The following is a 22,860-nucleotide window of genomic DNA, read 5'->3' on the forward strand; positions in this document are numbered from 1 at the left end:
TCACCTGTAGGTCTTCACCAGGTTGTCAGCGTACATGTACATGAGTAAATCATCAAGAATTTGGTCCACACAGGCACTGATGTGGTGCTCGGGGATGCCCCGGAGCCGGGCATACATGACCAGTGTCTGCTTGCCCGTCATGTGGTCCAGCAGGGCATCAAAATGGGGACAGTAGCCAATCCACTGCCGCACCTGGGGTTGGAACACAGCCCAAGGGGTAGGCGTGTCAGAAGGAAAGCTACCAATTGGGCAGGGGCCTGGACCCTGCCTCTGCCCTGTGCACCCCCACGTGTGCCACATGAACAGACGTGTGCCATGGGGTGCCATGGTCCAACAGTGACGTTCAGGAGTCTGGATGCAGCACTTGCTGGTGGCGTGAACCCCAGTTCTGGAGGGTGCATGTGGGGCTGGAGTGCTTATTTCCTGCCTGCCTGGCAGGAAACCTCAGTGCCCAGTGCTCCCTACCTCTTGTCACCTTCCAAGTATATGGTCAGCAGAAGACGCTTTATTTTTTCCCCTTTGAACACATTTTCTATTAGACATGTAACCCACGAATAGATTTTCTTTGTAAGGCTGCTGGAGTCTCTTGCCAGGGCACGCCCCGGGCAGTGCAGTCACATGGGGGTGCACTTCCAAACTTTTGCATGGCTGGGTGCTCCCCGTAGGGGACCAACTGTGTTACAAAGAGTATCATCCTTTATCTGCCATTCTGCAACTTGCTTTTTTAACTTGCCATTATGTCTTAAAGATCTTCCTTGGTCAGTAAATACAAACCTGTATTGGCTGTACTGCGTGGCTTGTGGTATCTTAGTTCCCCAACCAGGGACTGAACCTGCGTCCTCGGCAGTGAAAACGCGGAGTCCTAACAACTGGACCTCCAGGGAATTCCCTTCTGCCCATTTTTAAATCAGGTTGTTTGTTTTTTTGATATTGAGTTGTATGAGCTCTTTATATATTTTGGATATTAACTCCTTATCAGTCATAACACTTGCAAATATTTTCTCCCATTCAGTAGGTTGCCTTTTCATTTTGTCGATGGCTTCCTCTGCTGGGCAAAAGTTTTTAAGTTTAATCAGGTCCCATTTGTTTATTTTTCCTTTTGTTTCCCTTGCCGTAGGAGACAGATTCAAAAAAGATACTGCTATGATTTATGTCAAAGAGTGTTCTATGTTCTCTTCTAGGAGTTTTTTTTTTTTTTTAAACTTTGGGTTTATTTATTTATTTGTATTTAATTATTTATGGCTGTGTTGGGTCTTCGTTTCTGTGCGAGGGCTTTCTCTAGTTGCGGCAAGTGGGGGCCACTCTTCATCGCGGTGCACGGGCCTCTCATCATCACGGCCTCTCTTGTTGCGGAGCACAGGCTCCAGACGCGCAGGCTCAGCAATTGTGGCTCACGGGCCTAGTTGCTCCGTGGCACGTGGGATCTTCCCAGACCAGGGCTCGAACCTGTGTCCCCTGCATTGGCAGGCAGATTCTCAACCACTGCGCCACCAGGGAAGCCCCTCTTCTAGGAGTTTTATGGTTTCTGCTCTTACATTTTATTTTATGTTTAATCCATTTTGAGTTTATTTTTGTAAATGGTGTGAGAAAATGTTCTAATTTCTTTTTTAGTATTTTATTGAAGTATAGTTGATTTACAATCTTGTGTTAGTTTCTGGTATACAGCAAAGTGATTCAGTTATACATATATGTTCTTTTTCATCTTCTTTTCCATTGTGGTTTATTACAAGATGTTGAATATAGTTTCCTATGCTATACAGTAGGACATTGTTATTTATCTATTTTATATATAGTAGTTTGTATCTGAAAATGTTCTAATTTCACTCTTTTACACATTCTTTTAGTTTTTCCAGCACCTTATTGAAGAGACTGTTTTTTCCTCTGTTATGTATTCTTGCCTCCTTTGTTGTAGATTAGTTGACCATAAGTGCATAGGTTTATTTCTGGGCTCTCTATTCTGTTCCATTGATCTATGTGTCTGTTTTTAGGCCAGTACCATACAGTTTTGATTATTGGAGCTTTGTAGTATAGTCTGAAGTCAGGGAACATGATACCTCCAGCTCTGTTCTTTTTTTTTTTAATATATAAATTTATTTATTTTTTATTTATTTATTTTTGGCTGCATTGGATCTTCGTTGCTGCATGTGGGCTTTCTATAGTTGCTGTGAGCGGGGGCTACTCTTCATTGCGGTGTGTGGGCTTCCCATTGCGGCGGCTTCTCTTGGTGCAGAGCACGGGCTCTAGGCACGTGGGCTTCAGTAGTTGCGGCACGCAGGCTCAGTAGTTGTGGTCTACGGGCTCTAGAGCACAGGCTCAGTAATTGTGGTGCACGGGCTTAGTTGCTCTGTGGCATGTGGGATCTTCCTGGACCAGGGATCGAACCCGTGTCCCCTGCATTGGCAGGTGGACTCTCAACCACTGCACCACCAGGGAAGCCCTCCAGCTCTGTTCTTTTTTCTCAAGACAGTTTGCTAAAATTAAAAAAAAATTGGGTTTCCCTGGTGGCGCAGTGGTTGAGAATCTGCCTGCTAATGCAGGGAACACGGGTTCGAGCCCTGGTCTGGGAAGATCCCACATGCCACGGAGCAGCTGGGCCCGTGAGCCACAACTACTGACCTTGCGCGTCTGGAGCCTGTGCCCCGCAACGGGAGGGGCCGCGATAGTGAAAGGTCCGTGCACTGTGATGAAGAGCGGTCCCCGCACCACGATGAAGAGTGGCCCCCGCTTGCCGTAACTAGAGAAAGCCCTCGCATGAACTGAAGACCCAACACAGCCAAAAATAAATAAATAAATAAAGTAGCTATAAAAAAAAAATTAAAAAAAAATCATGAGTGGGTACTGAGTTTTTATCAATTGCTTTTTCAGCTTCTATTGATAAATATTTTTCTCCTTTCATCTGTGAAGGTAGTGCTTTACATTGGTGGATTTCCTACTGTTAAACCTTACATTTCTGGAATAAACCTCATGATTGTAATTTTTTTTCTTTCAATATACTGCTGAATTTGTATTGTTAATATCTTATTTAGGGTATTTATGTTCCTGTATGAAATTGGCCTATGGCTCATGTTGGATACTGTCTTTGTCTGGTTTTTCACTTAAGATTGGGTAGCACTCTGTCTTCTCTCCTATGCTTCTGAAGTGGTTATACAAGAAGGAAATAACTGTTTGGTGGTGGTTGGTATACTTGCCCATCAATCCCTTTTAGCCTAGACTCTTTTAAGAAGGGGTAGATCTTTAATCATTATTTCAATTTTACCTCCAGTTTTGGTCTATATAGGCTTTCTATTTCATGAACAAATTTTGGGATAGAAGGCTTGAAAATGTTATTATTTGATGCAAAGAAAATGAAGAAATGTGATGTTTCTTACACACCTGAGTTTGCAGTAAGCCTGTTGCCATGGTGGCTCATCTGGGATGGCCAAGGAGCCCTGCTCAGAGCATGGTGGCACCATGGACCAATGACAATCCCACAGTGGAGCTGAATGATTCTGAGTGAGTAACTCTGACAGAAACGCATGTGGACTCTCAGAAGTCACTGCTGATTATTAGAATACTAGCAGATTTTGGTAAGAATGTATTTTAGGAAATGTGAAAGAATGCTTAAAAATATTTGTACAGATAAAGGGTGGTAAGCAGAAGGCTCACAAAGGAAGAGAGCAAGGATGTACCTCTGTTAGAGTTTGCTGATGAGATTAATCCATGTGAGATTTCTAGGAGAAAATGGAGAAGTGGAGGAGCAGGTTTAACTATATTTAAATTCTAGGGACTTCCCTGGTGGTCCAGTGGTTGAGACTCTGAACTCCTAATGCAGGGGGCCTGGGTTTGATCCCTGGGTGGGGAACTAGGATCCCACATGCCACAAGGCACAGCCAAATGAATGAATGAATGAATGAATGAATACATAAATAAATAAATAAAACAGTGGCTATGTAAATCAACCATACTTCAAAAATAAATAAATTAAAAAAAAATTCTATATTTCCAACTATGAATTTTCACAAATTGCCAGGAGGTGATGTGCAGATGGGTTCCAGGGAGACTGAAATCCAATTTCTTGCCAGCCAGGCAGGATGAAGGTCTTATAGGCAGATGCCACTTGATTTTAAATAATACAAAGAAATGTAACACTTCTTATCATTTGAGTTTATGGAGTAGGTTCATACTTTCTTGTCTGTGAGCTTCAGTAAATGTCTGTTGGATGGATGATTGATGACAATAAGGCCAGTGGGAGGGTCTCTCCACGACCATCTGCCCTTGCCCTGTCTTGTTTTGTCTTTTATTCCTTTGTTTGTTCATTTGTTCATTCCTTCCTTCTTTTTTACAACAGCTTATTGAGATATAATTCGCATACCATACAATTCATCCATTTACCACAATCACCCATCAGATGTGTTCAGTTCAATGGTTTTTAATGTAGTCACAGTGGTGGTCCACGATCACAATCAAACTTACAGCATTTCCTCACTCCTCCGCAGAACAACCTCAAATCCATGAACAGTTACTGCCCACTTTCCCCACTAGTCTACTTACTGTCTCCATAGATTTGCCTGTTCTGGATATTCCATACAAACAGAATCACACAATCTGGCCTTTCGTGACTTGCTTCTTTCACTTAGCATCATGTATTTAAGGTCCATCCATATTGTAGCGTGTGTCAGTGCTTCATTCATTTTTATGGTTTTTTTAAAATTAATTAATTTATTTTTGGCTGTGTTGAGTCTTCATTGCTGCGCACAAGCTTTCTCTAGCTGTGGCAAGCGGGGGCTACTCTTTGTTATGGTGTGCGGGCTTCTCATTGTGGTGGCTTCTCTTGTTGTGGAGCACGGGCTCTAGGCATGCGGGCTTCAGTATTTGTGGCACACAGGCTCAGTAGTTGCGGCTCGTGGGCTCTAGAGTGCAGGCTCAGTAGTTGTGGCACATGGCCTTAGTTGCTCCATGGCATGTGGGATCTTCCTGGACCAGGGCTCGAACCCGTGTCCCCTGCCTTGGCAGGCAGATTCTTAACCACTGCACCACCAGGGAAGTCCCCTTTTTATGGTTGAATAATATCCTACTGCATGGATAGATCACATTTTGTTTATCCATTCATCTGTTTGTTGGTGGACATTTGGGCTGATGCCACCTTTTGGCTACTGTGAAAAATGCTGCTATGAACATTCATGTACAAATTTTTGTGTGAATGTAACTTTTCAGTTCTCTTGGATATATACCTAGGAGTGAAATTGCTGGGTCATATGGCAACTCTGTGTTTAACCTATCTTCTCTAATAATCTTAATCTTTTAATTGGAGTCTTTAGTCCATTTATATATAATGCAATTATTAATATATTTGGATTTAAATCTACCATCTTATTAGGGCTACCTACTTGTCCCATGTGTTCTATGTTCCTTTTTCTCTCACACTTATTGTCTTCTACTGACTATTTTTTATAATCCACAGGGCTGCCTGAGTGTCTTTTTTTTTCTTTAAATATTTATTTATTTTATTTTTTGGCTGTGTCAGGTCTTAGTTGCAGCACGTGGGATCTTTCCTTGCGGTGTGCGGGCTTCTCTCCATAGTTGTGGCACGGGCTCAGTAGTTGTGGCACAAGGCAGATTCTTAACCACTGGACCACCAGGGAAGTCCCCTGAGTGTCTCCATGACATGGCTGCTGGCTTCCCTCAGAGTGAGTGATGTGAAGGGGAGAATGTACTCAAAACATAAGCTGCAGTGTCTTTCATAACCCAATCTCAGAAGTGACATGCCATCTGTTCTACAGTATTCTGTCAGTCACACAGACCAACCCTGGTACAATCTGGGAGGGGACTACTCAAGGTTGTAAATATCAGGAGGGGGTTTTTACGGGCTGTCTTGAAGGTATACCACAATGTCTCTTACCTTCTTTCGTATATTTTCCACCCTTTTGACTCTCAGTGCTTCATTCTAAATTATTTTTGTGGGGGGAGTTGTCTTTTAGGTACACGTGCCTGGTTATTTTTTTAATGTACACCAAACATTGCACTGGCAAAATTGTAGAAATCATATGAGGCCTATGATGATGGCATCTTCCACCAGACTTCTCTTTACATTTGCTCCTGCCAGGTGCCTGGGAGCACTGGTGATTTAGGGTCACATCAATTCCATTTCAGGGACTGATAAGAGTCCAAGTTGTTTTGCAATCCTTGCGTGAACTTGTCTAAGTATAGTTCATCCCTGCACTTAGGATGCAGCCCTTTGGGGTCCCAACTCAAAGAAAGGATGCTTTCACCAGGCCTCCCCCTGCCCCAGAGGGCTCATCCTGAACTCCAGTGCCTGCCACTTCAACACCAACAGCAACACTCAGCTCTCAGCAACCCAGCCTGGAATTGGCCATCTCCCTGGGCCTCTGTCCCCTCCTACCTCTTGGCTCGTAAGTCTTCACTATCTTGTTAGCTCTCTGAATCCTTTGAAGACATGTTTTAAAACTTTGGTCCTGTTTTTCTAGTTACTAATGATCATCAGGAAGGGGATTAGAGTTACCTGATTTGCCATTACCAAAAGACTTGTCCATAATTATTAAAATAACAAAAAATTAAAATTAATATCAAATGTTTCATAGCCATGAGAGACTTATACTGGTTATGATTGTTCAACCAGGCTATGTATACCACAAGGTTGATAGAGACTGGTAATTAAGAGTGTGGATTCTGACACACTAGCCTGTGTCAGTTCTTCTGTTTTCTCTCTAAACTTTATTTTATTTTAGAGAGTACAGGGCACAGTAAAGCTGGTTTGATAAACTCCTCGGTGCTAGTATGGTTCATGCTGTGAACAGTGCAACTTTGATTAGGCCTCTGTAGTTTGGTCTCCTCATATGCCTGTCATTGAATCCACTGTACACTGACCACCACCTCTGTCATTACACTTACCTCACTGCATGGAAATGGCTGGTTCACATGACCATGAGCTCCTTGCAAGTGAGAATCACTCGGCCTAGCACAATTGCTGGCATATACTAGGCATTCAAAAATTGTTTCATTGAATTGGTGCCAATAATTGAAATAGACTTCAATAAGAAGGTCAGGGGGCTTCCCTGGTGGCACAGTGGTTGAGAATCCACCTGCCAATGCAGGGGACATGGGTTTGAGCCCTGGTCCAGGAAGATCCCACATGCTGCAGAGCAACTAAGCCCGTGGGCCACAACTACTGAGCCCGTGTGTGTGCCTAGAGCCGGTGCTCCGCAACAGGAGAAGCCATGGCAATGAGAAGGAGCCTGCGCACCAAAACAAAGAGTAGCCCCTGCTCGCCGCAACTAGAGAAAGCCCACGCAGCAATGAAGACCCAATGCAGCCAAAAATAAATAAATAAATAAATAAATTTATAAAAATTAAAAAAAAAAGTTCAGGTTTGAGGGTTATATATTAAATTTGAGTTTAAAATGGGAGAAAGTCTGAGTAAGGCTGTCTAGAAGGCATGTATAAGTAGGTCTGAAACACAGGACTGGGATTGGGCTGAGGATGCGGCTACTTGGGAGATGTCAGCTGACAGAAGATAATGGGAGTCAGCGTAAGGAATGAGATCAGGCGGGGACAGTGTGTAGAAGGAGAAAGCCAGTGGGCTGATGTTGCAGTCCTGAGGAGCACCACAGTCTAACGGGCTAGATGAAGAAGATCTACCAAGTGGGTCTAAGAAAGAAGTGTCAGTGATAGAGAAGAGCCAGACGAGAGGGGAAGCTATAGAAGTAAACAAAGGAAGGCGAGAATTTGAAGGAGAAAAAGGCCTGCATTAAGAAATGCTGCAGAACTACTGAGCCTGCGCTCTAGAGCCCGTGCTCTGCAACAAGAGAAGCCACCGCAATGAGAAGCCCCTGTACCGCAACAAAGAGTAGCCCCTGCTCGCTGCAACTAGAGAAAGCCCGCGCACAGCAATGAAGACCCAGTGCAGCCAAAAATAAATAAATTAAATAAATTAATTTAAAAAAAAAAGAAATTTTGCAGAGAAGGCAAGGAAGCTGACTGAAAGTTAGGAGTAGCCTTGACTTGGTGAGTGCAATGGGCATGGGGCCAGGGAGAACAGATTCCAGGGCTGTTTGGAAGGGAGCATCCATGGACTAAGGTCGCCGACTAGACGTCTTGAGTGGTGTCTTGGACAGCTGTAGATGTGTGCCACTCCCACAGGAAGCACAGGGGGAGGGGGAAGAAGAGGTTGGGGGTGTGTGGGGACAGCTGATGGCTTTGGGGGTCCATTGGGCTTCAGGTGCCTTGCGTTTCAGGGACATTTTAGAGGCAATGTTGAGTAAGCAGCTTGATATATGATCTAAAGCTCAGAGAAGAGGTCTAGGATGGAGCTATGGATTTGGGAGTCAGAGATAAACCTGATACCTGGAATTTTCAAAGATCAATTCCATTCCAGTTCCCTTTCCCCAACCCTGTGTAACACCCCTAGGTGTATTTCAGTGCCCCCCTCTTCCTGATACACCCACACCATCCCCAGGTTCATGCCTCCCTCGTCTCAGGTCACAGCCTACCTTCCCCAAGTCAGACCTGATGCTGAGGCCGTTGACAAAGGCATCCCCAGAGGTGATAGGCTCTTCCCCAGTCAGCATTTTGAAAATGGAAGTTTTCCCAGCTCCATTGAGGCCAAGAAGGCCAAAGCATTCTTCGGCTTGAACAGTGAAGGAAACCTTGTTCACAGCCAGTGGGGGTAACTTCTTGGCATAGACCTGAGATACACAAGACAGAAGACACACAGTGAGGAGGCCTGGAGTGAGCAGTCTGGAGTTAACTGTTGCATACCAGTTCTGGGACAGGTTGAGCTGCCCTCAGGGCCTAGGGGCTCCAATGTAGCCAGGCTTGAATCTGCCTTCTCCTCCCAGCTGCTGCTCCCAGCAGGTCTAGTGAGGTTTTCTCTCCTCCTGTCCCTGCAAACTGAGACCCTAGTTCTCTAAGATAAGCCTCTTCCCTCTGTCCTTGAAGCAAAGAAAACCCCTTTGACGTTGCCTCAGTTGGTTTTGGGGCTGGTTTTTTTGTTTGTTTGTTTTTTTAACCACCAGGAACTATAGGGAAACAACTCTCTCTTTCTCTGTCTGTCTCTCTGTCTCTCTCCCTCTCTCTCCATATGTGTGCGTGTGTGTGTGTGTGTGTGTGTGTGTGTGTATATATATATATATATATATCCTGGATATTTGAAGGATGTCTCAACACAATTCCCGCTGGGGCTCTCAGGAAGACTAACAGGCTTGGTCTGAGCTTTCAGAACCTATTCCCCCACCTTGGCTCCTCCACAAGCTGTTTTCTAGATTGAGGAGAGACTCAACCATGTCCAACCTTCAAGGCTTCTTGGGGTTCATGGTTCTGGTGCCCCTCCCATCTCAGGCCTTCCTGTCTTCCAGGGGACCCCAGAAGAGACAATGGAAGGCTGAGGTGATAACTTCAGTCTCTGGGCACACAAACGAACTCAAATGTGATCTGTTCACAGAGGAAACCTCTCTCTGAGTCTTTCTCCACCAAAACTCACCTGAATCCTTTGCCAGTACAGTAGTCCCCCCTTATCCACAGGGGATATGGTCCAAGACCCACAGTGGGTGCGTGAAACGGTGGATAGCACAGAACCCTATATATACTATATTTTTTCCTATACATACATATCTATGACAAAGTTTAACTTATAAATTAAGCACAGGGACTTCCTTGGTGGCGCAGTGGTTAAGAATCCGCCTGCCAATGCAGGGGACACGGGTTTGAGCCCTGGTCTGGGAAGATCCCACATGCCACAGAGCAACTAAGCCCGAGCGCCACAACTACTGAGCCTGTGCTCTAGAGCCCGTGAGCCACAACTACTGAGCCCGAGTGCCACAACTACTGAAGCCTGTGTGCCTAGAGACCGTACTCCGCAACAAAGAGAAACCCTCACAATGAGAAGCCCGCACACTGCAACGGAGAGTATCCTTCGCCCCCTGCAACTAGAGAAAGCCTGTGCACAGCAACGAAGAACCAATGCAGCCAAAAATAAAAAAATAAAATAAATTTTTAAAAAAACAAACAAAACCAAAAAAAAAATTAAGCACAGTAAGAGAATATCCGAATTGCCAGCATCACTACTCTTGCACTTTGGGATCATTATTAAATGAAATAACAATTACTTGAACACAAGCACTGTGATAGTGCAACAGTTGATCGGATAACTGAACTGGCAACTAAGTGATTAAACGGTGGATAAGCTGGACAAAGGGAGGGAGCGGGACGGCTCCAGAGTCAGTCCCACTACTCAGAACAGCGCATAATTTAAAACTTTGATATTTCTGGAATTTTCCATTTAATATTTTTGGACCACAATTGACTGCAGGTAGCTGAAACCTCAGAAAGCAAACCTGCTGGTAAAGGGGTACTACTGTACTCCAAGCCAGCAGGCAGGTCCTGGAGCCATGGTGGCTGCTTTCTTATGCAAAGGGCCCCCAAGAGTAATGGTCTTTGCTTTCTAAGCCATGTCGGACTTTACCTTAGACACTCCTTTAAGAACCAGTGGATTTTTCTTACAAAAATTTTCCAAAAAGGTCTCGATCATTTTCTCTTCTTCTTCCACATCTTGGTCTCCAGGCGTGGACTCCGCACTGTGCAAAACTACCTGCTTTCCCCAGACAAGGATGGCAGGTGTAAGTGCTTTTGCGAGGGTAGTAGGTAGAGGTCAAGGGGCCCACAGGGACTTGGTCCTCCCTGGGAAGGCCTTGAAGTCGCCCCGGCCGTGCTCAGTTCCTGCACGCACACCCATTCTCAAGGTCAGCCACAGGCAAGACTGAATGCACGCTGACATGACCGTGATATGGTGGACAAGGAAACTTTACGGGGCATTGGTTTTTTCTTTTTTCTTTTTATTTTTGGTGGAGATTTGAGTTTATCTTTGAGAGTAGGTTTGCTTTTTTTAAAGCATAGTGTTTTTTTGTTTTTTTAAACTTTGGGTTTATTTATTTATTTATTTATTTATTTATTTATGGCTGTGTTGGGTCTGTGTTTCTGTGCAAGGGCTTTCTCTAGTTGCGGCAAGCGGGGGCCACTCCTCATCGCGGTGCGCGGGCCTCTCGCTATCGCAGCCTCTCTTGTCGCGGAGCACAGGCTCCAGACGCGCAGGTTCAGTAATTGTGGCTCACGGGCCCAGTTGCTCTGCGGCATGTGGGATCCTCCCAGGCCAGGGCTCGAACCCGTGTCCCCTGCATTGGCAGTCAGATTCTCAACCACTGCACCACCAGGGAAGCCCGGCATTGGCTTTTAAGGAAAATAAAAAGACCTGAAGCCTGGAGATGTCAAGATATAACAAATCCCATTTTCTACAGAATTTCCTTTGTCCTGGGGGGTAGGGGAAGGGGCTTTGCCTTTGGAAGATATTCAGGGCAAGAGCTGACACAACAGCCCTTTCTCCTATGTGGCTCCTGAATGACTGAGGGGAAGAGGTGTTCCAAGCTGACTAGTTTTAGGAAATCCAGGGTCTTGTTTCTACTTGGCTGGCCAGGGTTACAGGGGCCAAGCCAATGCTATTCCCTCAACAGGGGATCCCAGGGATGGCCGTTACCTCTCTACCCTACGGGTGGATTATATGGTTTCCAAGACCTCGGATGCTGAGAATCAGGGCCACTGCAGATTGTAGGAAGGAAGCTATGGAGCCAGCCCCTTGACCTGTAATTGGAGACTTACACTTGGACCCACTCACCAATTTTTGCTTCCTGTTGAAGCCAGAAAACTTGGCTTTCAGTTCCCACAAGACATTGGTTTCAATGAGGAAAAGCAGGATGAGGTACACAGGTCCTGAGATGGCAAGGGCTATCAGATACTTCCCCATCCCTAGAGACTCCCAGGCATAGATGTTCTTTTGGACCACATATCCCTCTGCTAAAATGGGATAAACAGATATTATCAAATTACATATAGTAGGTCAATTCCTATTATAACAAATATCATTTAAAAGAAGCATTATTGTCATCAATGTTGTTACCACATCCCAGCAGATGGGAAACATAATATTCTGTTTTCCTTGCTAGAACCAATGTCTTGCAAAAATAATGCAGTAAAGTAAAACACTGCTCCCTGTCCATATGACAGTTATTTGAAATGCAAAATATTTATATGCTTGGTTCTTTTATCAATCATTAATCACCCTGTAACTTCAACTGACCACTCATGTAAAAATACTCAGCAGCCTCTATTCTCCAATTTTAATCTGATTTGCCTTCAAATTTTCTTTTAAATACATGTATTTTTCTTTTTTCTTTTTTTTTTTAATCAGTCATCATTTTTATACACATCAGTGTATACATGTCAATCCCAATCGCCCAATTCAGCACACCACCATCCCCACCCCACCACGGTTTTCCCCCCTTGGTGTCCATACGTTTGTTCTCTACATCTGTGTCTCAACTTCTGCCCTGCAAACTGGTTCATCTGTACCACTTTTCTAGGTTCCACATACATGCGTTAATATATGATATTTGTTTTTCTCTTTCTGACTTACTTCACTCTGTATGACAGTCTCTAGATCCATCCACGTCTCAATAAATGACTCAATTTCGTTCCTTTTTATGGCTGAGTAATATTCCATTGTATATATGTACCACAGCTTCTTTATCCATTCGTCTGTCGATGGGCATTTAGGTTGCTTCCATGACCTGGCTATTGTAAATAGTGCTGCAATGAACATTGGGGTGCATGTGTCTTTTTGAATTATGGTTTTCTCTGGGTATATGCCCAGTAGTGGGATTGCTGGGTCATATGGTAATTCTATTTTTAGTTTTTTAAGGAACCTCCATATTGTTCTCCATAGTGGCTGTATCAATTTACATTCCCACCAACAGTGCAAGAGGGTTCCCTTTTCTCCACACCCTCTCCAGCATTTGTTGTTTGTAGATTTTCTGATGATGCCCATTCTAACTGGTGTGAGGTGATACCTCATTGTAGTTTTGATTTGCATTTCTCTAATAATTAGTGATGTTGAGCATCTTTTCATGTGCTTCTTGGCCATCTGTACGTCTTCTTTGGAGAAATGTCTGTTTAGGTCTTCTGCCCATTTTTGGATTGGGTTGTTTGTTTCTTTAAAATTGAGCTGAATGAGCTGTTTATATATTTTGGAGATTAATCCTTTGTCCATTGATTCATTTGCAAATATTTTCTCCCATTCTGGGGGTTGTCTTTTCCTCTTGTTTATGGTTTTCTTTACTGTGCAAAAGCTTTGAAGTTTCATTAGGTCCCATTTGTTTATTTTTGTTTTTATTTCCATTACTCTAGGAGGTGGATCAAAAAAGATCTTGCTGTGATTTATGTCAAAGAGTGTTCTTCCTATGTTTTCCTCTAAGAGTTTTATAGTGTCCGGTCTTACATTTAGGTCTCGAATCCATTTTGAGTTTATTTTTGTGTAATGTGTTAGGGAGTATTCTAATTTCATTCTTTTACATGTAGCTGTCCGGTTTTCCCAGCACCACTTATTGAAGAGACTGTCTTTTCTCCATTGTATATCTTTGCCTCCTTTGTCATAGATTAGTTGACCATAGGTGCGTGGGTTTATCTCTGGGCTTTCTATCTTGTTCCATTGATCTATGTTTCTGTTTTTGTGCCAGTACCATATTGTCTTGATTACTGTAGCTTTGTAGTATAGTCTGAAGTCAGGGAGTCTGATTCCTCCAGCTCCGGTTTTTTCCCTGAAGACTGCTTTGGCTATTCGGGGTCTTTTGTGTCTCCATACAAATTTTAAGATGATTTGTTCTAGTTTATTTTTATTAAAATATTTATTTAGGCTGCGCCAGGTCTTAGCTGCGGCACATGGGATCTTCGTTGTGGCATGTGGGATCTTTAGTTGTGGTATGCGGACCCTTAGTTGCAGCATGCGGGATCTAGTTCCCTGACCACGGATCAAACCTGGGCCCCCTGCATTGGGAGTGTGGAGTTTTACCCACTGGACCACCAGGGAAGTCCCAAAATACATGTATTTTAAAATTATACAGTAAATACACACTCATTGGAAAGAAGAAACATGTATGAGGTAGAAAGTCAAGGTACTTCTCCTTTCCCCACAACTATTGTTACAGTTTTGTATATAATCCTTCCATATCTTCTGGATATAATCTTTTAAAATACAGGTAGAATGATACTATGCATTATCTTCTCCAATTCCTTTGTTTCATTTACTAATATGTAACAGACATTGGCCATATCAGGACATATAGATCAAAATAATACAGATCTCTGGCAAAGGTAAATACATGGACAATTGTAGCAACTAGTATTGTTGTAACTTTGGTACGTAACTCCACTTTTTGTTTTCTATATGACTTAAGAAACTAATGCATAAAAAACAATTATTAGTCTATGCTTCTGGACACATAATACATAAAGAGGTACTGTGACATCAGTAATTAAAAGAGAGTGGGGACAGGGCTGTATAGGAGTAGTTTTTATATGTTTTTGAAGTTAAACTGATATAAATTCAAATTAGAATGTTGTAATTTTAGGATGTTAAATGTAATTCCCATGGTAACCACAAAGAAAATAGCTGTAGAATATACTCAAAAGGAAACGAGAAAGGAATTAAAATGTTTCATATGAGGTACCTAGAGTAGTCAAACTCATAGAGACGGAAAGTGGAATGATAGCTGCCAGGGGCTGGGGGGAGGGAGACGGGTAGTTAGTGTTTCATGGATTCAGAGTTTCAGTTTTGCAAGTTGAAAAAAGTTCTGGAGATAATGGTTATGATGGTTGCACAACAATGTGAATGTACTTAATGCCACCAAACTGTACATGTAAAAATGGTTAAAATGGTAAACTTCGTATATATTTTTCCACAATTTAAGAAAATAATTAATTTTAAAAGGTGTTGAAAGGATGTGGATAAATTGGAGCCCTCATACATTGCTAGTGAAATGTAAAATGGTGCAGCCACTGTGAAAATAGTTTGGTGGTTCCTGAAAAAGCTAAATAAAGTCACCATAAGACCCAGCAAACCGGGGCTTCCCTGGTGGCGCAGTGGTTGAGAATCTGCCCCCCAATGCAGGGGACACAGGTTCAAGCCCTGGTCTGGGAAGATCCCACATGCCACGGAGCAACTAGGCCCATGAGCCACAACTACTGAGCCAGCGCGTCTGGAGCCTGTGCTCCGCAACAAGAGAGGCCGCGATAGTGAGAGGCCCACGCACTGTGATGAAGAGTGGCCCCTGCTCGCCGCAACTGGAGAAAGCCCTCACACAGAAACGAAGACCCAACACAGCCAAAAATAAATAAATAAATAAATAAATAAAAGGAGTTCCTTTAAAAAAAAAAAAAAAAAGACCCAGCAAACCCACTCCTAGGCATATACTCAAGATAACTGAAAACATGTTTGAACAAAAACTTGTATGTTAATGTTCACAGCAGCATTATTCATAATAGCCAAAATGTAGAGACAACCCAAATGTCCATCAACTGATGAATGGATAAACAAATTGTAGTCTATCTATGCAATGGAATATTATTCAGCCATAAAAAGGAACAAAGTACTGACGCACACCACAACCTGGATGAACCTCAAAAACATTGTTATAAGTGGAAGAAGCCAGATACAGAAGGTCACATAGTGTATGATTCCATATACATGAAATGTCCAGAACAGGCAAATCCATAGAGACAGAAAGTAGATTATTGGTTGTCAGACGCTTGGGGGAAAAGGGAATGGGGAGTGACTGTTAATGGATGGGGTATTTCTTTTTTTCAGGTGACGAAAATGTTCTGGAATTAGATGGTGGTGATGGTTGTACAACCTTGTGAATATACTAAAAACCAATGAATTGTATACTTTAAAAGGGCGAATTTTCTATGAATTATATCTCAATAAAAAAATGTAATTAACAAATTCTGCTTGCAATACTCACAAACTTGATTGCACTCAGTCTGGTTCAGGCTCTTGGCATTGCAAAACTTCTGTAGTTCAAAGCTGTAATGTAAGTTGGAGAAAGCCATCCCCAGGCAGTGGCCTGGAAGCAGTAGGAATGTGTGATCCAAAGACTCTGAGACTTTTGTGTAGCCTAGATCTGTGAGGGGAATAGAAAATATTAACTCTTCTTTCAGGAAGAAAAGGGAACATCCCCTAGCAACTCTCTGAACCCACTGTGCCTTTTATCCTGTATAAAGGATCTGTTATCTCTATCTGTTGCTATATCTATCTCTGCACGTCACACTGCCAGGCCCAAGACCGGAATCAGGTTCTCCCTGACTCCCAGTGTTCCCTCTTCCCCTGTAGTCATTCAACCTCCAAGCCATAAGTACTTTTCTTTTGCAGTGCTTCCTGAACCTGTCATTTTACTTCTATTCCTATTGTTTATGCAGACAAATCAGAAAGAGCTTGGTGTGTTTGAGAAAACCAGCAAGAGCGTGGCTGCAGTATGGGATGCACCTGTGGAAGCAGTGGATTTGAAGGCTGGAGGTTTACAAATGAGTTAGGGCCAGACAGGAGGGTCTGGTGGGCCAGCTTTGGAGTTATTTGAGTGTCATCTTACAGGTAGATAAGAACACAGTTCCTGCCTGTACAGTTTGTAGAGCCAAAACCATCATTATTTGCAAATGCTGTACATTATCATGTACCTAGAAAAGCCACAAGAATCAATCAAAGTGCTATTAGAAATAAAAGAGAGGGAACTTCCTGGTGGTCCAGTGGTTAGGACTCCACGCTTCCAATGCAGGGGACATGGGTTTGATCCCTGGTTGGGGAACTAAGACCCCAAAAGTCTTGCAGCCAAAAAAAAAAAGAAAGAAAGAAAAGAGAGAACAGAACAGACTCACAGACATAGAGAACAGACTTGTGGTTGCCAAGGGGGAGGGGGTTGGGGGAAGGATGGAGTGGAGTGGGAGGCTGGGATTAGCAGATGTAAGCTATTACGCATAGGATGGATAAACAACAAGGTCCTACTGTATAGCACAGGGAAATCTATATTCAATATCCTATGATAAAGCATAATGGAAAAGAATGTATATATGTGTATAACTGAATCACATTGCTGTACAGCAGAAATTAACACAATATTGTAGATCAACTATACTTCATTTTAAAAAAAAGAAATAAAAGAGAGGTCAGTAAACTGGCTGGTTATAAAATAAATATACAGAAACTGGGGCCTCTTAGAGGTTTGAGAAGCCAATTTTTTAGGTTCATGTTATATTGAAAAGTGAAGAAATGCCAAACAGGGTTATAAATAAACTGTGGTATATTTAAAATATTTTAAATGTTTATTTACAACAAATAAACACAACTGCTCTGCAAAATAAATATGCTACTCATAAGCTAATTAATTTGTAAGAGGATTAACTCATAATGTGCTGCGTGGGTCATGGGCCAGCAGTGGGGCCATGTTTACAGTCCACAAACGTAATCAAGCCCTCACCCACCCAACAGGCCACTTCGTGCTTATCCCTGATAACTACACGTGCTACTAGCCGCCATCCTTCACAAACCACAAAATATCCTCACCAACAAAAAGGGGAAATAACTGGGTGGGATTAGAGCTCTAATTTCAGACTTCATGACTAGTCACATCACCAGCTCTAAACCAGTGGGTAGTCCAAGGGAGAGAGCCTGTGGACGTGTGACTTACAGATTCCCTGAAGAGAGGCTGAATAAACTCTTCATATAAAAAATGAACTCTACTCTCAGGGCTTGGATTTAGAGTAGTACAGCTTTTGGGTGTCAATCTGTGAAATTCCTGTCAGTGGAGGCCACTGTGATGTATGGTGAGGTGAACTTGGATATGAGGTCTCCAGACCAACATTTTCTGGGCCAGGACTCAGAAACTGAGCATCAGAGCCAGGGTCCACCCATGGGGCTGGAGGCGCAGTTTGGGGCACAACTCGGAAGTCGTGGCTCCACACTGTCGCCGAGGCCCCAGAGTCACGGCTCTGGTGACCAGACAGCTGCATCCAAGGAGACTATGCCTCAGCAGTACAGCTGCAAAGGTGGCAGACATGGCTCTGGGAAGGAGACACAGTGGGTCATGTCCTCCTCATTTTCTCTCTTTAGAATTCTAAATTTGGAAATCTAACCTGGAGACTCAGGTAGAGGGGAGACGGGAAAACTACCAGAACATCAGCAGTGCAGCTCCTGTGTGGGGTAGAGAGAAAGACTTAACCACTAAGCAAGGCTCATGAGCCCAGACTGGGAATGAACAGTCAGCCACGGTCTCCTCCCAGACCTTCCCCTGTTCAGTGAAAATCTTCAGGCCCCTAAGAGAAGAGTGGTTGAAATCTGAGAGGGGACAAACCCACGCCCCAAGCTCACCCTAACCAGAATCAGTTCACCAACAATACGTGTAATCAAAGGAACAGATATTTACAACTTCTGCTTGTTTTCCGTCCTTCCTTCTCTGTGGATCCTACTCCAAAGCTTGTTGAAGACTGAGGAGAGGTCACAAACCATCCATATCTAGCCCTCCAACTGAAGGACTTTTCTCTGCCACATTCCTGGGTGGGATCCATCCTTTTCTGGATCTCGTGTCTTCTTTCTCCTTTACTTTACTCCTTCACTTTGCTGGCCTATATCCTTAACTTTCCAAGAAAGTGACGTGGTGGCTTCAATTTCTGTTCGCCCATTTGAAATTGTCTTTGTTCTGTCCATACACCTGACTGACAAGTGAATTCAGTATAGAACTCGTTGTCATCTAGGAAGCATCTGGGTCTTTTTTCATTCAGTGTTGGATATTTGATGGATCCCTTCAATCTTGAAGTTTGATTTTTCAACTCTGGGAAATTTTTTTGTTTCATTTCTTTGGTAGTTTCCTCAACTTCATTTCCTCTGTTTTCTCTTTCTGGAATGCTTATCAATTGAATATAATAGCATCTCCTGGACTTACTCTCACGTTACCTGCCCTTTTTCTCAACTTCTCCTATTTCTCTTATCTTTTTGCTCTACTTTGGCAGGTTAATTGACTTTATTTTCCAACACTTCTGCTAAATTTTTATTTTGGCAATCAGCTCTTTCTTGTTCTCAAAGTTTTTCTTCTTTATGGAATTCTGTTGTTTAATAGATGCAATCTTTTCCAAAATCTTTGTTTTGTTTGGTTTTGTTTCCTGCACGTCCCTACCCCTGTGTCTCCTTTTTGTTGGTTTGTTTTAGTCTTTTCTTGGCTGCCATCCTCAAATGATCAGTGATCCTTGATTGTCTGTCTATTCAGAGAGACAAATGAGGCACCAGGAGGTGATTTGCTAGCTTTGTGTATGGAGGTAGGGGGCCAGGCTACATTTTAAGGCAACCAGGCAGGGGACCAGTCCATAATGTTTAGGTCTCTTTTGGAAGCAGGTTCAATTCATCAAGAGGAGGGATCTCTGACTGCTTCCGGGTGGGGAGTGGTAGTAGGGCCAATGGAGATGGAACAGACTGTTTCACTCCCTTTCTCTGCGGTCCCAAGCCTCTCGAGGATTCTGTGTTGCTAAATTAGGTACTTGCTCAGCCATTTCCCCCTCTGAATGCACTTTAGATGTTTCTTCATTGTGAATTCATACATTTTTATTTCCTTTGCTATCGTTTTAGTGGAGTCTCAGGAAAAAGAGAGCTCAGATCTAGCTTTCATAACTCTCTGTCTACTGCCATGGTGACAGCATCTTAATGAGGCCTCTAGGGCATGTGTACAAGGGCCAAGGGCCAGCCTCTAATGTATAGTTTTCTTTCTCAGGGAGTAGGGATGGAGCCTGTGAAGGCACTGGCATCCTTTTCCCCAGACCAGAGGTGAAGCTTCTTGCCTTGTCCCAGCCTCCCTCCTCTTTGACTCACCCGATTTCCAGTTAGTTTTAGCAGTTGCCTCCTGCTAAGCAGAAGAAGTGCCTTGGTCCCTGTTATTGCTGCATTGGAGGGAAGAGAAGAAATAGCATGAAGCAATCTAAGAAGAAACAGATCCCAGCAAGGCCAAGGGATCCAGGGAGAATGTCCAGAGAGTCAGGCGCTAGCTTGGTCATCTTCTTTAAAGCTCTACTCCCATCAGGGCCCTCAGTGTCCTTGGACTTTCAGGTGCTTGTCCCTCTTGGGTGGGTTGAGCGACAGAGGAGAAGAGAAAGGGAGGAATCCTTAGATTCTCCCTGGAGATTAGAGCAAACATTTCTCAGAGTGATTCCCTGTACCACTTGTGTCGGAATCATGCAGGATGTCTTTAAGTGCTGATCAGTGAATCTCAGATGGAGTTTACAGCTGAGAACTGCTGGATTTGGCTTCCCTCAGGACAGGCCTTTGTGTATCGCCTTTCCTCTGCCTGCAGTGTGCTTTTTGTTCTATTTCAATCATAAAGTCAAAACACTGTCACTTTTATGATCCTCTCAGATGAAAATAATTCCGTCTCTGAAATTCCACAGGTGGTATGTATGAGAACTAGAAAAGGCACCACTAACTCTGAGAGTTAGACTAGTAAAATAAATTCAAAATAGGGAATACACACACATCCTTTAAGAGACAGAATGACTCCCAAGATGAAAGCAGAAGAAGCTGTTAACATATTTTTAAATTAAAAGAAAGAAACGAACAAAACCCCAAAGTCAATTTGAAGGAGGTGGTCAGCATAAAAACAAATGAAAAAAAGCATTACAGAGGTAAAATATGATCATGGATATCCAACCCTGACCCAGAGAGAGGCGGCAGCACAGACATGAAGACGTCGGTTTTAAAGGATGTGGTGTGAAGATGGCTCACCCCTCAGTTTCTTTGACTCTAATTGCACGTCACCAAGCAGCCTTCGTCCAACCCTGGCTTATTATTACCTTCTTTTAAACTGAGGAATAATTTATTTCAGTGAAATGCATGATCATAAGTGGACAGTTTGATGAATTTTGACAAATATTTATGCCCATGTAACCAACACCTCGATCAAGATACAGAATGTTTCCAACACTCCAGAAAGTTCCCTAAGGTCTCCATGTAGTGGACCCCCTCCCCCCAGCTCTGAGCCAAACGCTTTTCTGGCTCAGAGTGTGCCTCTTCCACGCATCACCCTGTTTTGATGTTTGCACTGCTGCACGTGGTGAGCGTCTGTTCCCTCTTTGTTGCTGAGCATACTCTGCTGATGAATATAACCACTGCGTGTCTCTGTCCTCCTGGAGATGCATGTTTGGGACGTTGACAGTTTGGGGCTCTTCCATTGACAGCTGCTGAGAAGAGCCTCACACAGGCCCCTGGCAGACACACGTTTTCATGGGTACAACTTCTGTGGCTGCTGGAGGGAAAGTTAAAGCTGTGTGATGTGTAGCCGTAACGGTCCTCACCTTTTTCACTTGTGACTGAGACGAGAACAAGGGGGCCGATGCTAGAAAGGTGAGCGTGATGATGAGCTTAACACAGGCGCTACCCGCACTGTCAAAGCAGAAGCTGGTCAGGTAGATGAAGGGGATGATCGCCCAGGCATACAGCATTAGCATCAAGACAACAGCAGGGATGTTTTCCGGGTGTGTAAAAGTTTCTTCATCATAGTACAAAAACACCACCTTAGGAAAGCAGGGTAGAATTTGGAAAAGTCACTAAGAGTCAGTCCTAAGCATTAGAGAAAGGATATGATAATCTCAATTTTAAAAATAAAGTAAATAAGGTGTTAGCAGGACTACATTGGCAACTCCCTTCCCTTACTCATCCAGCGGTGCAGAGACAGCTGGCTCTGCCCCTGGAAATCAGTGCAGTGAGATCAGGGGCTCAGAGGCAGAACAAAGGAGGACGTGATCCATTCTGCACAAATGACCAGGGAACCTCAACTGCACAACTCAGTCACCACCAAAGACTTGCAACCCTCAGTGCCCTGGTGAGCTATTTCTGGGCACTGTCCCCAAGGCACTGTCATTTACTAGTTTGAGGCAGCAGTTGTGGGGAAGCCACAAATTAGAAACCCTAGAGCCGGCCCCTCTGCTCCTAATGATGCTGGGACTGAAATCATCTTTTACTGAGGGTCAGCAATGAAGGTGCTTTCACACCCTGTGTGGCCAATCAGGGGCTTAGCTGCCAGCCTGGACTTCAGGTAGGGTTCTGGTTCTTCACAGGGTCCCCAAGGCAAGCCCCCTGTGATGTGCAGGGGAAAGGCCCTAGCACCATGCAGCTCACCAGCAGCAGCAGAGTGGGGATGAGGAAGGAGATGAGGTCCCACAGTAGAGCCGAGAGCCAGAAAGTAGCCACGTAAATGCCACTGATGAACTGGACCTGCTTGGTCTTGATGCATCTCTCTTTGACTGTCAAGTTGCAGAAAGAGCTAGACAGGAAAGCTGTTCCAAAAAGTAAGTTGATAACAAGATAATGTCCTTTAGGACCCCTGTAAAAGACAGGATATAAGGAGAGAGGTAGCCATTTAAGTAGAACTGCCCACAGCAACCATACTCCAAAATAACAATTTGTGATTAAAACAAAACAAAACAAAACAAAACAAAAAAAAAAAGGAAGAAGTAGGTGGTAAAGGAAGAAGCACTGAGGAGGGAAGGAAAGTCGCACATACTCGTACAAGATATTCTCCGAGGTCTCCCTGTTTGACTGAGGTTGAGGGTGGTTGAATACCGTTATTGAAGCCTTGGCACCAGAAAGCAACTTGAAGAGGACATTGTCCACCAGTGCCAGCGCCAGGGCAGTGGAATGGTACGCCTGGTTGTTGAACAGCGCTGTCACTATGGTGTGGTTCCCCATGTCTTCAAAGGAAGCTGCCACTAGGTAGTTCTGATCAAAGACCTTGGGCTCCTCCTCTAACTTTTTCAGGAGGAATGGCTCTACTGAACGTAGAAGAGAGCAGACCATCCAAGAGTGTCACACCAGGCCCAGTGAGGCAGAGAGGATTCGCCTTTGGCCTCCCCCAACCACTGCTCCTCCTGGGTATCTATCTCATCACTAACCCCCGCCCACATCCGAAAGTGGGCTCCTCCTGACGTGGCCATGCTCTGAATTCCAGTGATCCCCTT

At 43.8% G+C, this 22,860-nt stretch overlaps 1 protein-coding gene across 1 annotated transcript in view; it reads right to left on the reverse strand.

Annotated features, from left to right (window-relative positions):
* The window catches only part of LOC103006395 (ATP-binding cassette sub-family A member 17-like), a 107,703-nt gene that overhangs the window by 5,693 nt on the left and 79,150 nt on the right, over nt 1–22,860 (reverse strand). Inside the window, 9 exon segments of the mRNA XM_057529696.1 lie at nt 5–192; nt 8,487–8,681; nt 10,457–10,585; nt 11,660–11,838; nt 15,840–15,998; nt 21,199–21,243; nt 21,246–21,417; nt 22,022–22,226; nt 22,407–22,674. Of these exon segments, the coding sequence (XP_057385679.1) occupies nt 5–192; nt 8,487–8,681; nt 10,457–10,585; nt 11,660–11,838; nt 15,840–15,998; nt 21,199–21,243; nt 21,246–21,417; nt 22,022–22,226; nt 22,407–22,674 (1,540 nt within the window).

This window comes from Balaenoptera acutorostrata, chromosome 15 (assembly GCF_949987535.1).
Source record: "Balaenoptera acutorostrata chromosome 15, mBalAcu1.1, whole genome shotgun sequence".
In the NCBI taxonomy this organism is placed as follows: domain Eukaryota; kingdom Metazoa; phylum Chordata; class Mammalia; order Artiodactyla; family Balaenopteridae; genus Balaenoptera; species Balaenoptera acutorostrata.